The 16,697-nt window shown below is 46.1% G+C and overlaps 1 protein-coding gene across 1 annotated transcript in view; it reads left to right on the top strand.

Moving 5' to 3' along the window:
• Positions 1-14,545, top strand: part of crtac1b (cartilage acidic protein 1b) — a 288,806-nt gene extending 274,261 nt beyond the window's left edge. The window contains exons 12-14 of the mRNA XM_041209760.1: positions 1,830-1,972; positions 4,389-4,431; positions 14,241-14,545. Coding sequence (XP_041065694.1) covers positions 1,830-1,972; positions 4,389-4,431; positions 14,241-14,392 — 338 coding nt within the window. The 3' untranslated portion in view covers positions 14,393-14,545. The remainder of the gene's footprint in view (positions 1-1,829; positions 1,973-4,388; positions 4,432-14,240) is intronic.
• The last annotated feature ends 2,152 nt before the right edge of the window (positions 14,546-16,697 follow it).

Genomic DNA, 16,697 nt, shown 5'->3' with positions numbered 1-16,697 from the left:
CACACCCCTGCTGAGTTTCGAATAACATTCTCAGGTTGCCGGTTTAAGTCTTAGAAAAGTTACAAGAACGACGGGTTTTCTGTGCTGTAATAATACAGGGCGCTGTCTATCCCCAATAAACAGTCGAGAAAAAGAACTGAACTTTCAGAATATGGCATAATAGTAAAGACACAATTCTTCATTTTCACCCTTCAAAAATATCTGACAAACATCTGGGTTGGGAAAGGTTATTTTAATCAGCGACAAGGTACTTCAAAGGTTGTTTTGCACAGTGCGGGCTTTAATCTGAAACCACACAAAAGCCGTTTTCCACATGAATTAACTTGTTCTGTTATGAATCTAGAAAAGCCCAGTGATCAATTCAAGAGATTGGGATATTCTACATGTTGCTGTGCGAATATTGTTTCCATTTGTCGTTCGGAAGTGCAGATGGGTGTTGGGGTGGGGGGGGGTGGGGTGGGGGGGGGAAGCCAGGTTTAACAGACTGAGCGATGCTCATCTGAAGCTCTGGTAACTGGGCGCTTTTGCTTCCACTTGGATACAAGGCGAGCGTGAAAAATGCAAACAGCACCAGTGAAACAGCATCTGGCTGCAGTCGCTGTGCCGTGCAGTTCCAGGGAGATTCGGAGAAGCATTAACCGGGAAGTGATGCCCTCCAAACCAAACAACGCAAATTATTGCTGGATGGAGAAGGAGGAAGATGGAGAATCTGATGTGTCTGTGTTCAGTTGGGCATAAAGGCCTTTTCCACTGGCACTCGTCTTAGTCCAGATGGTGGGAGAGTAGCTCCTGTGCGAGGCCTTTGCTCTTGTTGACATTACTAACGCTGAGTCCCTTGCCCCAGCAATGAATTGCACGCCTATAAAAAAAGTGATTATATGGCTCTTTAAGTTGCCCTGTGTGTGTATTTGTGTACCTTTAGTTATATATTAACTGTGCTGATTAACTCATGCAGGTGGAGCAGAACCTCAATTTTAAAATTCTCATCCTCCATGGCCTCACCCCCCCCACCTCCCTATCTCTGTAAACTCCTCCAGCCCCACAACCCTCCGGGATCTCTTGTGTTCCTCTAATTCTAGCCTCTTGTGCACCCCTGATTTGAATCACTCCGCCATCGTCGGCCGTGCCTTCAGCTGCCTGGGCCCAAAGCTCGGGAATTCCTCCCTGAACCTCTCCACATCTAACTCTCCTCCTTTAAGACACTCCTTAAAACCCATGTCTTTGACTAAGCTTTTGGTCATCTGCCCTAATAATATCTCCTTTATGTGACTCAATGTCAAATTTTGTGTGATGATTGCTCCAATGAAATGCATTTGCTTCACCCTGTTAGAGGTGGGTAAATGTAAGCTGATTTACATCACACTACATCACAGCCTGTCAAGGCTCTTCACGTGATTTAACCCCTCGGAGATAATATTAAACTCGGGGTAATGGTTTGCCCCCATGCCCCCTGTAAAGTTAATGGGTCAGAGATCAGGAGAGGTGATTAACGGTTCAACAAACACCTCTCACACTGGTATAAAAATTCAGAATGAATGGCTGTCACTTTTTGAAAAGCAATGTCCATGGTTATGACTTGCATTGTGTCTCTCCGTACCACTTGTCCCATTGGTCCTGTTGTCTCTGCTGCTGCCCGTGTGTTTAATGGGCACGGGGTAATCCCTCACCACAGTCACCACCCACCCAACCTAACCCAACACCCACCCCCACCCTGCCATTTTCAGGCCATGTTCAATTTTGTGCCTCAAGTCTCTTTGGGTTTACCTGTTTCAAATTTCAAACTCCTGTTCGAAAGGTGCAACCTCTACTCACCCCTTAAATTCTAACAGGTAAGGACATTGCAACACACCTGGAGGTGATCTGGCCAGGTGGGACGTTCACCTCTCGCGCTGTTTCCCTCAGTGAAATGAACTCCACCATAGAAATCTCATACCCACACCAGGAAGGTCAAACTAGGAATCTGGAAATTGAGGTATGTGAGGATTTGGAATATTGTCTATATCTGGGATCCTTTGTAACTATCTCTCTCCTTCTCTCTCTCTCTCCCTGTATCTGTTTGTCTCCATCTGTTTCTATACACCTCTCCTTGTGTATTTCTCTGTTTCTCAGTCTCTATCACTCTCTTTCTATATCTATCTGTGTATCTGTCTCACTCTGTTTTGCTGCATATCTCCATCTGTGTCCACTGTTGATAAGGTATTCATTAAGAATCTAAGCGGTTTTTTGATGCCTTTAATTGACAAGTTCCTGAGGGCCCTATGAAGAACGAGTCAATAAAAGATTCTGGCTCTCCAACTCCACAGGTGTGGGGAATCCAGAAGTGCTTGAAAAACATTTTCCGATTTGTGATGCCAATCATCAGGGAAAACCCAACTGAGAATAGGATAAAACTCACCACCCTCGGCCTTTATAATGTACATTAACCCTAATAAACATTACCTAGTGCCCCATTGCTAAGCTTGGACCTTCAGGTCATTCTGAGGAGAGATTTCTTGTCCGTGCCAAGTGAGTGAAGTATTGATGTTGCAGGTGGATTCTTCCCAGTGAGGGGGTTGAGTCTGAACAATACATTTCACAGAGACTTCATATCCAGCAGAATTCATTTTAACCTCTGCTCCTTGGATTAGGCTGGTCCACCCTGTTTTATAACCCTCACACCCGATTTAGATCCCAATGGATTGCAAGGTGTGGAATGGGACATTTGACTCATTCCCGTCCAGTCATCCCAGGGTGAGTTGGGTTAAGGTTGCCCTCCCCCCTGAGGTGTGCTTACCCCTTCACCCCTCCTTCTCCCCTGGCCACATTTACCCCCCTGCTCTCTCCCTTGAGATGTGCTTACCCACCTTCACTCCACCTTCTCTCCTGGCCAAGTTTAGCCCCCTACTCTCTCCCCTGAAGTGTGCTTACACCGCTTCACCCCACCTTCTCTCCTGGCCAAGTTTAGCCCCCTACTCTCTCCCCTGAAGTGTGCTTACACCGCTTCACCCCACCTTCTCCCCTGGCCAAGTTTAGCCCCCTACCCTCTCCCCTGAGGTGTGCTTACCCCCCTTCACCCCACCTTCTCTCCTGGCCAAGTTTACCCCCCTGATGTCTCCCCTTGTGAGTTTACCCCACCTCTCTTGTGGGCATATTTATTCCCCCCCCCCCCCCAAGTTCTCTCCCCGGGTGAGTTTACCCCACTCCTCACTCTCCCACTCCCCTGGGCAAGTTTACTCCCCAGCCCTCTCTGGTGTGTTTATCCTCCCTGCCGTCTCTCCTGGGTGAATTTACCCCAGCCCCACCCTCTCTCCTGGGCAAGTTTACCCCGCCCACATCCACTCACCTGGGTGTGTTTACCAACCTGCCCTCTGCACTGGATGTGTTACCCCTGCCCCTCCCCACCAGGGAGATTTTCTGCCCATCAGCCTGACCTGGTCTAGAACCCAAGTTAGGCAAATGCAGCCTTTGTTCACCAAACTTGATTATTAGTGGTCGACCGTGTAATGGGCATGTTACTGGACTCATGATCCAGAGAGCAAGAGTTCAAATCCCACCATGGATGTTTGAGAATTTGAATTCCATTTCGAAAAAACATCTGGATGTAAAATATTGCTGTATTAATGAAGTGACCGTTAAATTGTTGGATTGTTGTAAAAACCCAACCGGTGCATTAATGTCCTTTAGGGAAGGAAATTTGCCATCATTTCCCAGTCTGGGCCTTTCAGTGATCCCAGATGCACTCATCGTGGCTGACTCACAATGTCTCTCTGAAGTGGTCAAGCAAGCCACCCAATTATATCCAAACCACTACCAGTAGCTCAAGAGGAAGACCCACTACCACCTTCTCGGGGCAACTTGGTGGTCAATAATGTGCCAGCAACTGAGAATGAATATTTTGATAAAAGCATTCTAAGTTTGGCAAACACTTCCAACTTTTTTTTCTCAAATTATTTGCCCAACTTATGTTTTTACTGATATTAAATCTGCCCCTAGTAGTTGTTTGTTTTACCATGAAAGCTTTTGGAAAAAAAGACTTCACCTCTTTAGGCCCTCACTCTTCATCGTTCACTTATCAACAGACAGGGCAATTGACCTACTTCCCAGGCCTCTACTCTGAGGTAACCATGAGGAGCACTAATGCAGTGAATTTAAGGTTCAGCATTTTGGCTGTCTTTCCAATGCTTCATCACTCAACCATTTCCCCTTCCCCACCGCTGTAGGGCAAGTAGCCCTGATGGCCATTACCTCCCCCAACAGCAGCACAGCCAAGATAGGGTACTCGCTGGTGTAAGACTCAAGCCTGTACCCTCTGCGTTGCAATTCTACCCAGATTGATGGGGCCTCCTAACCCCATTAGTTAAGCAAAGCGAACGTATTATGTTACTGGGATCTGTATCTTTTCTTTCCAGTGTGGAGAAGGTTTCACAGATGACGGGAATGGTCGCTGTATAGGTGAGTTGGTATCATTACTTGTCCTGTAATACTTGTTATGATCCTCGACCAGACCCCCAAGATTTTGGTAAGATTCGGTTAGGGATCAATAACGTTTTGTCTAAAAAAGACAAAGTTTGAGATCGAGACACTTGCTCAGTGACTAAAGCCAAAAATTCCACAGGTTTTGAACAATCAAAAACAAACTTTACTATATATTATGTTCCTTCTGTCGGGTCGCTTTGCTTAGCGAACACAGTTGCACGCCTATCTACTGGTGAGTGAGTTGGTAAACAGGATATTCCAGACGACAGGGACCAATGTAATATGAAGCACATGCTGTTTATTAGCACAAGTAACAGAGCACTGACACATGTATGCTTCTCCAACCAGACCCTATTCTAGACTACTGATTAATATTGTAGCCCACGCTACACAGCAATAGAGTAATACAGTCACGTGGTCAATCTACTCACATCCTTTTAAAGGTGTATTGCACCTCAAATTACCACACTATACAAGATCAGAAAGGTAAAACAATTTAAATATTTATCTTATACTCTAACATTCAGTGTAAGTATCAGGTACATGTGAATTAACAGGTAAAACTGTGATCAAACACACCACACTAGACGATAAATGGCAGACGCAACCAAGACAGAGTCCATGGATTTCTCAACAATTCACCTGGACATCAATAAAGACTGTGAGTCAACCAATTCCACTGAAACTCCATCTCTCTCACGAGGGATTCCCATCTTAACCTTCAAAGATCTCGCTGGGAATTCTCTCCACATGCCACTCCAACTTGCTAAGGCATCGATGACAGCCCACCTCACAGGGTTTCAATCTCGTCTCCCAAGATTCTGTTCCCTTTGGCTGCACCGAGCAGAACACTACTGCTCAAAAGGGGTATCTTTGCCCCAATGGCCGCAGAATGGAGTCACCAACTTTCAGCTGCCATTACCAGGGCTTCCCTTGAGCCCTCTTCACTTAAGGTGCAACCCACAGCCCTTTTCCTACTTGAAGCCCGTTTCTCCGCTCCTCTCTTTTTAACTGAACTTAATTGGGACCTGTCCGTGTCCCCTACCTGGGACCCTTCTATTTGAGACCTCTCCCTGTACCCTGCCTGGGATTCTAGTCTTCCACCGTGCTCTGCTCCTGTTCACCTGGCCCAGGTTTCCGCACTGTGCGTCTTGCTGCACAGGCGCACAGAGAGGAACTGCGGTATTGTGGAACTGCACATGTGCAGCCCGCTCCCGGACTGCATGTGCGCAAAAGCTCTGAGGTCCATCAGGAGTTGAAGTTCCTGACCTCTGCTCTCAACGTCATGATAAGTTGCCTAATCCTTGTTGTGCTAAGAATTACGCTGACAACCAATTTCAGATTGTTGGTCAGATTCGCAATGTGGCACATTGGGATATTTCAGAATATGCAGAATAGATACATTCTAATGAGAAAGAAAAATTCCAAGGGGAGGGCCCACCAGTTGTGGTTAACTAAAAAAAAGTTAAAGACTGTATCAAACTTAAAGAAAAAGCATATAATTACACAAAGACGGGTGGCAGGTCAGAAGATTGGAAAGAATATAAGGAACAGCAAAGAATGACAAATCGATTAATAAGGAGGGAAAAATTAGAGTATGAGAGAAAGCTAAATAGTAACATAAAAATGGATAGTAAGAGTTTCTATAGATGTTTAAATAAGAAGAGAGTTAACAAAATGAGTGTTGGTCCTATAGAGAATGCGTCTGGAGAATTGATAATGGAAAGTAGGGGGATGGCAGATGAATTAAACAGGTATTTTTCTTAGCTCTTCACTATAGAGGACACAAGTAACATCCTGGAAATAGCTGTAAATCAGGAAATGGAAGGGAGGGAGGAACTCAGGAAAATTACAATCACAAGGGAAGTGATATTGAACAAATGGTTAGGGCTGCGGCCTGACAAATCTCCAGGTCCAGATGGACTTCACCCTAAGGTCTTGAAAGAAGTGGCTAGTGAGATAGTTGATGCACTGGTTTTAATTTTCCAAAATTCCCTAGATTCGGGGAAGGTTCCATTGGATTGAAAAATAGCAAATATAACTCCTTTATTCAGAAAGAGAGGGAGACAGAAAGCAAAAAACTACAGGCCAGTTAGACTAACATCTTGGTCGGAAAAATGTTACAAGCTATTACTAAAGATGTTATAGCAGGGCACTTAGAAAAATTCAAGGCAATCAGGCAGAGTCAACATGGTTTTGTAAAAGGGGAATCATATTTAACCCAATTTATTGGAATTTTTGAAGGAGTCACATGTGCTGTGGATAAAGGGGAACCGGTGGATGTGCTGTACTTAGATTTCCAGAAGCCATTTGATAAAGTGCCACATCAAAGGTTATTGCAGAAAATAAAAGCTCAGGGTATAGGGGTAACATATTGGCGTGGATAGAAGATTGGCTGGCTAATGGGAAACAGAGTCAGCATAAATGGGTCTTTTTCTGGTTGGCAGGATGTGACAAGTGGTGTGCCACAGGGATCAGTGCTGGGGCCACAACTTTTTACAATTTATATAAATGAGTTTGATGAAGGGACTGAAGGAATGGTTGCTAAATTTTCTGATGATACAAAGATAGGTAGGAAAGTAAATTGGGAAGAGGTTGTAAGGAGGCTACAAAGCAAAATAGATAGGTTAAGAGGACAAAGATTTGGAAAATGGTGTATAATGTGGGAAAATGTGAAATCGTTCATTTTGGCAGGAAGAATAAAAAAGAAGCTTATTATTTAAATGGTGAGAAATTGAGGAGTTCTGAGATTCAGAGGGATCTGGGTGTCCTAGTCCATGAATCACAAAAGATTAGTGTGCAGGAACTGCAGGTAATTAGGAAAGTTAATAGGAAGTTATCATTTATTGTGAGGGCAGTTAATTACAAAAGTAGGGAGGTTATGCTTCAGCTGTGCAGGGCATTGCTGAGACCACATCTGAAGTACTGTGTACAGTATTGGTCTCCTGATGTAAATGCATTAGAAGCAGTTCAAAGACGGTTTAGTAGGCTTCAATTATCTGTGCCCGCCAGCGTTGGGCGTGTTCGGTGGCGTGAGTGGACAATATGGCGTGATTGGCTTCACGACGGCGTGAAACCAGTTGGCGATCGCCCGCTCAGCCCATTGATGGTGGGCCACATTCCCCGCCATCAGACTTCGGGAAACTCATTGTCATACATCAGCATATCATTATTAGGTATGGCCGCTGGAATCCTTCCCCCCGCTTGCTGGATCGTCCATCCACATTGGTGGGAAGACAGGCTGACGTGTTTCACAACAGCACTTAAGCGACGTGCACCTGGCAAGCTACACTTCACTCGGGGGCTTCAAGGTTTGTTTGCCTACCTTGCTTCGGTCAGCACTCGCAGTCATCAACGCCAGGCTTCACCAGCAGCACCACATCACTTTTAGAGGGGCTCACGGGCGGGTCTCTACCTACCAGACCAGCCATAAGGTGGGGGTGGCTTTTCAATGGCTGCAGGGCTAGGCCTTGGTTGGGGAAGGGGGAGAAGTGGTCTTAGGCAAGGGAGAGACTGCAGGTTTAGAGCTGTACTGGGGAAGGAGGGTATCCCAGGCTGTGTGTGTGTGTGTGTGTGTGTGTGTGTGTGGGGGTGGGGGGGGGCACATGCTGATCTGTGCAAGTGGCCTCAAGATGGTGAGGGATGAGGAGGCAGTCTCCAGAGGAGATGAGGCCAGATGGAGATGTGAGGGTGTGGGTGAGAGAATGGGTGGTGATGTCTCTTGAGCTGGCAGTGAGTGAGATGCCAGTGAATGTGTGATGGGCTTGAGTGTGTGAGTTTAGAGTGAGGAGATGGTTGCCTTACCCTGGCTGTATGGATGAGATAATTTATCCTCCCTCTGCATTGGATGGCCAGCCTCTTCTGTGCAGCATTGGCACTGACCACCATTGCCACCACCTACCAAGCCATAATGGTAATGTCACTGCCCCTCCTGCGGCCAGAGCGGGGGTAGAGGACATCACAGCAGCCTCCAAGGCAGCCAAGACATGCTTGAAGGCTGCAGTCTTCATGTCTTTCGTGGCCGTGTCTCCTTGGCTGCAGTCCTGGGCTGGAAGCACTGACTGCGGCTGAACTTTAAATATGGTGCCTGGCGTGATGAAGAGGTGAGGTGACTGTATGGCAGGCAAATCAGAGTCTGGCCGCCATGGAAACAGCGTGTACCTCAGGAATGCATAATTAATGTGGCAGGGTTGGGACGATAGAGTATGAAAACCCGCCATTGTTTACCCACCTGCTACCGCACTTAGTGCAAATCTGGGATGATCCTGCCCCTAGACTAATACCAGGAATGGGCGGGTTGTCTTATGAGGAAAGGTTGGACAGGTTAGACTTGTATCCAGTGGAATTTAGAAAAGTAAGAGGCGGCTTAATTGAAACGTTTAAGACCCTGAGGGGTCTTGACAGGGTGGATGTGGAGAAGATGTTTCCTCTTGTGGGAGAATCTAGAACTAGGGGTCACTGTTTAAATATAAGGGGTTGCTCATTTAAGACAGAGATGAGGAGAATTTTTCTCTCTCAGAGGGATGCGAGTCTTTTGAACTCTCCTCCTCAAAAGGTGATGGAATCAGAATCTTTGAATATTTTTAAGGCAGGGGTAGATAGATTCTTGATTAACAAGGAGGTGAAAGGTTATCGGGAGTAGGCAGGAATGTGGGATTGTGGTTACATTCAGATCAGCCATGATCTTATTGAACAGTGAAGCAGGCTCGGGGGACCGAGTGGCTACTCCTGCTCCTAATTCGTATGTATTACTGTATGTACATATATTAATACACAGGGCCCTGTTCTTTGCAAACAGAAAGAGCATGTACACACATTGCACCTGCTTCAGCTAAACAAAATAAGTGACCGTCATTCGCTCACTCATTCCTCAGGGCAATTCTTGACCAATCAGGGTCAAGTTGCCTGATTTAAGTTTCAAACAATGCTTGCCAATTAACTGTCAGTCACCATCACTGTTGCACTCTCCATGGCAACGCCACATGCCAACCAATCAGCAATCTCTTCACAGACAGTATAAATTGTTGCTTTCTCCTTATATTGGTATTCTTGTGAAATGTCCTGATGAGTGCAAAACGAAAAGCTTCGACATCTCTTTTTTCAGCAATAAGTTGACTTTCATAACATACTGCATTGTCTCTCAGAAGCACTTAACCTGCCTTTGGAGAGATTCAACACTCCTGCTTCAAACCATTGAAAAGATCATGCTTACATGAACCTCACCTCCCCCACCTGACCTTTATTATTCAGTGGTACACCTTACTTTTCTAGCCATTTTATTTACTTTAGATTATAGCTGGCCTAGGCTTCAGCCATTGTAATGTAAGTAGGCCGAGGCCTATATATGGTTTCCAAAAACCGAAATTATCTGAAATCCGATCGGCCCCAAGGGATTCGGATAACGGATACTCATATTCTACAAACCCAACACCCCCTCATAACACACCTTCCCCAGTACATAAACCTCTCCAGGGTATAAAGGAGGTGGAAAATGGGACTCCAGTCGAGGGAGTCAATTTTGATTTCTGTTAACGGCCTCAAAGTGCAGTGGGTCAACCGTTACCATCGGCAACAACACCAGTGCCATTTTGAAAGGCGCCTATTGCCAGGTGTTCAGAGCAGCTGACCATTTTAATTATTGGGTCACTTTAAGACGGAATTATAGTCAGAAGAAATCAGAAGGCTCTCCCCTACTGCCCGCCAATTGCCGCTTTGGGTCAGAGCCTGTGCAGATATGCAGGTGATGGAACTGAAGACATTCTGACAAAGGTAAGTATCAAACTTTTTTATGCAGGGCATGGTGGAACAAGAGTGGACCTCTGGTGTTCAGGAGAATACCCTGGGCCACTATACGTCTCGCCAGTTGCTTGGTGGGACAGGTTTGATGAGCCCAGTGGCCTCTTTCTGCGCTGCGACTGCAATGATTCAATCGAGTTCAGGACTGGGCGATCCATCGGATTTACGAGAGGAGAGAAGGGCAGGGAGCCCAGTACTGAGCAGCTGCGCACGGCCAGTCAGCTGGGCAGACGTGAAGCGTTGCCTTTCTCCATGGCAGGACCTCATTTAACATATAAATTCCCGGAATCCCGCCCGACAGCAGGATAGATTCACTACCAGCTGGCCTTCCTCCCTCCCCTGGTAAACAGAAGGCTTAAGGGAATCTGCAGATCTCCATCTGTAGCCAATAACACTGCAATCACTGCCCACAATACACCCCGCATCCTAATAAAGACAGAAACTGAAGCCCCATGTCCCAAGCAAATGAAGCCAAACATCAGCATCCCTCCCACTCACCCACCAAGATTAACGATAAGAAGTGACCTCAACACTAAACACCACAAGTTATAATATCCTTGGTATTGTTAGACTAATACAAAATATTTATTAAGTCTGCTGAGTTGTGTAAAACACTATTTTGTTACGGCGCAGCAGATGGTAAATGCTGAGCAGCTCAAATCTCAAAGGGAAACTTGAAAGAACTACCACAAGTGCTTTGCAATTTGTATATTTATTTCGAGATGCCTGCTTTGAATTCAGCAGCAATAAGACCACCGAGGCTTAGAGGGATTTTACAAAACTAAATCAAACATTTATTAATAAAAGAAATAATTTTAAGCACATGTATAGGTCTACAAATTATGACTATGCTAACTCCTAGCTCCCCTAATTAATCTGACTCCCAGTTACACCTCCTTTAAGGCAACAGTGAAAACACCGTAGGCTAGAATTTTTCCCTCGTCGGGCAGGCCCAGCTGGATCGGGTGGGGACGGTCAGGAAGCCGACCGCCAATCGACTCCGCTCCGCAATTTCACAGGGGCGGGTCAATTAAGGCCCGCCCTGCGTGGATCACGAGCGGCAGCGCTCGGCGCTACCTGTGCGGGTGGGGGCAGGAGGGAGAGCGGGCCTGCGTATGCGCTCGAATGAGCACTTCAATCTCCCTGAGGCACGGAGCCGCTTCAGGGAGATTGAAGCGCTCTTTAAAAAAATGAATAAAGACAATAAAAATTTAAAGAAACATGTCCCCTCATGTGTCACATGAGCTGGGACATATTATAAATGAGGGTTAAACATTTTTATTTTATTTTTAATTAATATCGGAAACCTCATCCCGCCTGTGGATGAGTTTCCTCAAAAATCCAAAGGCCGCTTGGCCTTTTCACCCGCCCGCCAACTGAACGGTTGGACCAGCAGCGAAAAATCTAATTTAATTAATTGATTAAGAGCCTTAGTAGGCTGTTAACTGTCGGCGGGCGCGCACGAGAGGTGGTAGCGCACCCGCTGAGTGACATCTCGCAAGAGTGCGCTAATAGCTAAGCAAATTCTGATCGACCTGTTGGGTTGGTGCACTGGGACCAGCTCTGAGCACCAGCTTGTTGACTCGGTCACGGGTGAAATAACCCCTTGCTTCAACATAAGAGTCAATTCCCTTCTTTACTTGTGGCAAGAGTAGGTCAGGGACATTCCTGGGCGTAAACAGCCACACTGGTTTCATTTCTTGGTTCTGTGGAAAATCAGTGCTGAAATTTTCAGGCTAATTTTCCTGCCTTCACACTTCCTCTACTCTGCAAATCTGATGGAAGTCAGTATGAGCTTAAGGGCAAACGAATTTGGTTCAGGATCACATATCAGGGGCAGACTCTCACCCTAGTTGGACGGGCTCAGCGGTGGGAGGGGGGGAGTTCAGGAAGCAGACTGCCGCCCACGTTCGAGGCCAGAAGACGATCTCACGCTGGCTGGCCAGTTAAAGCCTGCCCGGCATGAAGCACGCGCGGCAGCGCTCAGCGCTGTCTGTGCAGGCGGGGGGAGGGGGGGAAAGAGGGCAAGCAGGCCGAGCGCCAACTTTGCACATGCACACTCGTGTGCGCGCGCGCTCGAGAATCTCCCTGAGGCAGATGAAGAATTTTTTTAAAAATAAAGAAAACGAATAACGTGGTAAAACATGTCCCCCTCACATGACTGTGCCACATGAGCGGGGGCATGTTATTAATTACATTTTACAATTTTTTATTTTATTTTTATTTGCTTTAGGAAACCTCGTCCCCGCCCGCGGATGAGGTTTCCTAAAGAGTGCAAAGGCCGTTTGGCCTTTTCGCCTGTCCCGCCCACCGAAAAATTGAAGTTAATAACCTTGTTAATGGCCTGAACGGGCCTTTTAATTGTCGGCCAGCGCGCTGCCGACTCTGGCGCTGACCGAAATATCCTGCCAGCATGCGTTTTACGCTCGAGCAGGTCGGGCACGCTTCCGCCCGACAAGGTGGAAATTTTGCCCGAGGTCTCTTTGTCTTTTCTCAATATCGATGATTCAACAATACTGGAGGGTTGCATTCAGTTGTCCTAGGATTTGACCTTGGGTCCTACCCCTCCCAGCCCATATAGGCTTTTTCCACGATGGTTAAAGACAACTTTCCTCCAACCACGGTTCAGCACCAGAAGGAACCAAAACCACTGCACCTGTGCCTGAATTAAAGTGTGTCTTGTTTCCCTCGACAAGGATGTCAACGTTCCAGTAGCTTCCCGCTTGGTTCCTGGATCTCTCTAAGGAAAGGCATCTCAATATCATTGGCATCATCTACTTCATAGAAATGGCTGCCTTTTCAAAGGCTTCTCTTTGTGTCTAATTCTGTGCAGGTTTCTTGCTACGGCATTGAACCTGGAGGTGGCCCATCTTTCCACAGAAGTGGCATTCAGCCTCTTTGGAAGGGCAGTTTCCCCGCCTGTGTTTATCCCAGCACCAGTTACAGTTACCTGGGACTGTTGATGGACGCTCTTCCTGTCTCCCCTGCTTTTTCACAACAGCTTCCCTGTTTTTAAATTTAACATGCCCTACTGAGCCAGCTTGCTTTTGAGTCTGGGCTCCCTGTCACCTCGAATCACAGCTCGATTTTGCTTCCTGATCTCAGCTTAGTTTGATTGACTTTGCTAAGGCTAGATCATCTCTTGACTACACGTGGTCAGACAAGGCATCATCCAGCACTCCCATGATCATTCTGTCTCCGATTAGCACATCTTTTAGGGTTCCATACCCACAGTTCTCTGCAAGTCTATCCAGGTTGTTTATCAATTCTTCAACACATTCCCCTTGTCACTGGTGTATTTGTTAAATTTAGCCTGCTCAACAGTAGTATTCTCTCTCAGATTGAAATATGTACCAAGTGCTTTGATTACATCATCCTGCTTGGCTTTTTCCTCATCAATACCCAGCCTGACAAGGATATTGTCTGCACAGCCGCCCATCATATATAATAGTTAACTGACCTGTTCACTGCTTGCAGTTCAATATTTGGCAAGCTACACTAATTCAGCCATACTTCTGCTTGTTTGAGGCCTGCGACCTTTTTGAAGCTTTCTGGCAATGGTAGAGACATCTCCATGGCTGTTTTTTTTCCTTCGCTGCCACCATATAATATTCCTGTTATTGTTAGACTAATACAGAATATTTACTGAGTCTGCTGGGGTATGTAACACACTAACTTCATTGAAATGTCTCTTACTGCGGGCTACATCTTACTGCAAAGTGGTACAGGAAAGATCAAGATCACGGGATGTTGCATCATTTCTTGTGATGATCTATACACCATCTGATTAGCATACCACACAGTTAGAATTAACCCCTTATACTGCAGAAGTGACCCTAAACCTAAAGGTAGGAAGTGTCCATCTAGCTGTCCTGTGACGATAGGAAATATTTATCCTACCTCTTTAACCACAGCAATTTCAAGCTCCGTTAATGTATTCTGCTCTGTTTAACCATTGCTATTTTAGAATTTTTCTCCAATTTTTTTAGATGCAGATGAATGTGTCCAGTTTCCTGCAATGTGCCCCAGGGAAAAGCCCATCTGTATCAACACGTATGGAGGCTACAAGTGTCGGCCTAACAGGAAATGCAGCCAGGGTTATGAACCCAATGAAGATGGGACAGCTTGTGTGGGTCAGTGAACTGCTGCTGGATAAATGGTCTTTTAATGCTTTAACAATTACATTTATGAAAATGTTAAGCACTTCAACACAACTGAGCTGAATTTCAATTTTACACCAATGTATATCTTATGCAGATGCTCACTAAATAAATGACCTGTTCATGCACTACTACAGAAATGGTCCAAAACACTCGTTCTCAAGATTGACAGCTTTGGGAGTTTTTGCACCTCATTCCAGACATGAATGCAATTTTAATTACTGGGACATTTGGTTGGACATGGGAAGGATTGATCACCCAGCCCCAACTATTGCTATTTCCCTTACCCATTTGTCACTCAAGAGGCAATCTTTATCTCCTCTACAGATTTCTATCTCTCCCGTCATAGTTTATCCAATCCCTCTCCAGTTTTTTTCATAAGAACATAAGATAAGGAATAGGAGCAGCCCTTGGAGCCTGCTCTGCCATTCAATAAGATCATGGCTGATCTTCTGTGTCAACTCCACCTTCCCATGCTATCCCCATTTCCCTTTAATTCCCTTCATATCCAAAAAAGTTTGCAGCTCAGTCTTGAATATATTCTGCAACTGAGCATCCACGACCCTCTGGGGTAGAAAATTCCAAAGGTTTTCACAATCCTTTAAGTAAAGAGACTGCTTCCCACCTCAGTCCTCAATAGCCAACCCTTTATCCTGAGACAGTCCCGTGTTCTTGATTACCTGACCGGGGAAAACACTGTCAGTGGTGTCTTCCACGATATCTCGAAGCACTTCACACCGATGAAGTATTTTGAAGTGTAGTCCCTGCTGAAATGCTTTGGTCCAGTTCACTTTCTGGCCAATGGTAACCACCTCCTCCCGCCACCATGATGTTGATGGTCACACTTCATGTTCCAGAAACAGAAACAAAGTCGTAACGAAAACTGAAATGGGGTGATTCTCGAGGGCACTTTCAGGTGCTGAAGAGCTTCTGAGATAGCCAAGCTAGGGCCTCGGGCTGTAACATGGGTTTAGACCATGTTTAGCGTAAGATGCTATGCGAGTGAAGCTGTTGAAACGTGTGCTAGGAACAGGCACGCACAAGATCATTACGTAGCTGACTGCCACTTAGATTGCCTGCTAGTACTCATTCAGGAGGCTGCACAGTGCTCTGGTGGCTAGTGCTGGGTCTAGCACCTTCTCCTAAGAGCAACCAGCTGATTGGAAATAAACTAGTCATTGCGGAGGTTTTTGAAGGTATATTACTTTTCTCTATTCATTTGCTGCTGGTGGTTTGAAGAGGATTTTTGAAACCCTTCAGAGAACTTTCTGGGACAGTTTGCCAAGACGTCTGCAATATTTGAACAATATTTATTCTGGAAATCCTCTGAGGTCTTTAGCTGAAAAGAGTGAGTGTGATGCTCCTCCTCCATTTCGGATACCTTCGAGGAGTCACCAGGAGAAAGGGAATGCTTGTTGGTTATGGGCCTCCCGCTAGAGATCAGCCTTGATTTGGATGAGGAATGGGACGAGGGTATGAGCCCAGCCAGAGCAGCAGCAGCAGCTGGAGGAGAGGCAGACAGGAGAGTGAGAAAGACTCCATCCCAACCAGTGCAGGTGCAGAACATCTTCCTCCTCTGGACCTCCTCCACCAGGATCTCCAGTATCACACTCAAGAACCTGTGTACCCTTTCCCTCCGTCCCTGAACCACCCTGAAACGTGCTGCTGTGTGTCAGCCAGAGTGCTCCACATCTTCATGCAAATGGGAGCGTGAAGCTGAAATATGCTGCGCCATAAAAATAGTGTATAATCAGGGCCTGACTGTTAAGCCTGCTGTTCTCTCCTTTAGCAAATTATGCTAGTTTGTAATCAGAGCCAAAATTATGAACAAAATGCAGACTTCCAAACTGATTAGTCTTATTAGCCCCCTCGTTAGCCCCTAGAGGGCATTGGCATCTTCCATTGGATTGGTCCATGACTATGCTTGGCAAAGTACTGCAGTCTGCCATTGTCTTCTGCAGTATGGCTAACCAGGAAACTCTCACCACCTGCCACCAGGCATACTGGAAGGATTTACAGGCTGATAATCAACCTGTTTGACCACATTACAAACCTTCCATGGCCATGTCAGTGTACAGATATCTCCCTGAGACAGGGGACTGAGAAACACCAGTCAGTGTACAGATATCTCCCTGAGAGAGAGGGGACTGAGAGACACCAGTCAGTGTACAGATATCTCCCTGAGAGAGAGGGGACTGAGAGACACCAGTCAGCGTACAGATATCTCCCTGAGACAGGGGACTGAGAGACACCAGTCAGTGTACAGATATCTCCCAGAGAGAGAGA

The sequence above is a fragment of the Carcharodon carcharias genome, chromosome 17, assembly GCF_017639515.1.
Source record: "Carcharodon carcharias isolate sCarCar2 chromosome 17, sCarCar2.pri, whole genome shotgun sequence".
Taxonomy (NCBI): domain Eukaryota; kingdom Metazoa; phylum Chordata; class Chondrichthyes; order Lamniformes; family Lamnidae; genus Carcharodon; species Carcharodon carcharias.
The sequence above is the reverse complement of the archived record's forward strand: the minus strand, read 5'-3'. Positions and strand labels throughout refer to the sequence as shown.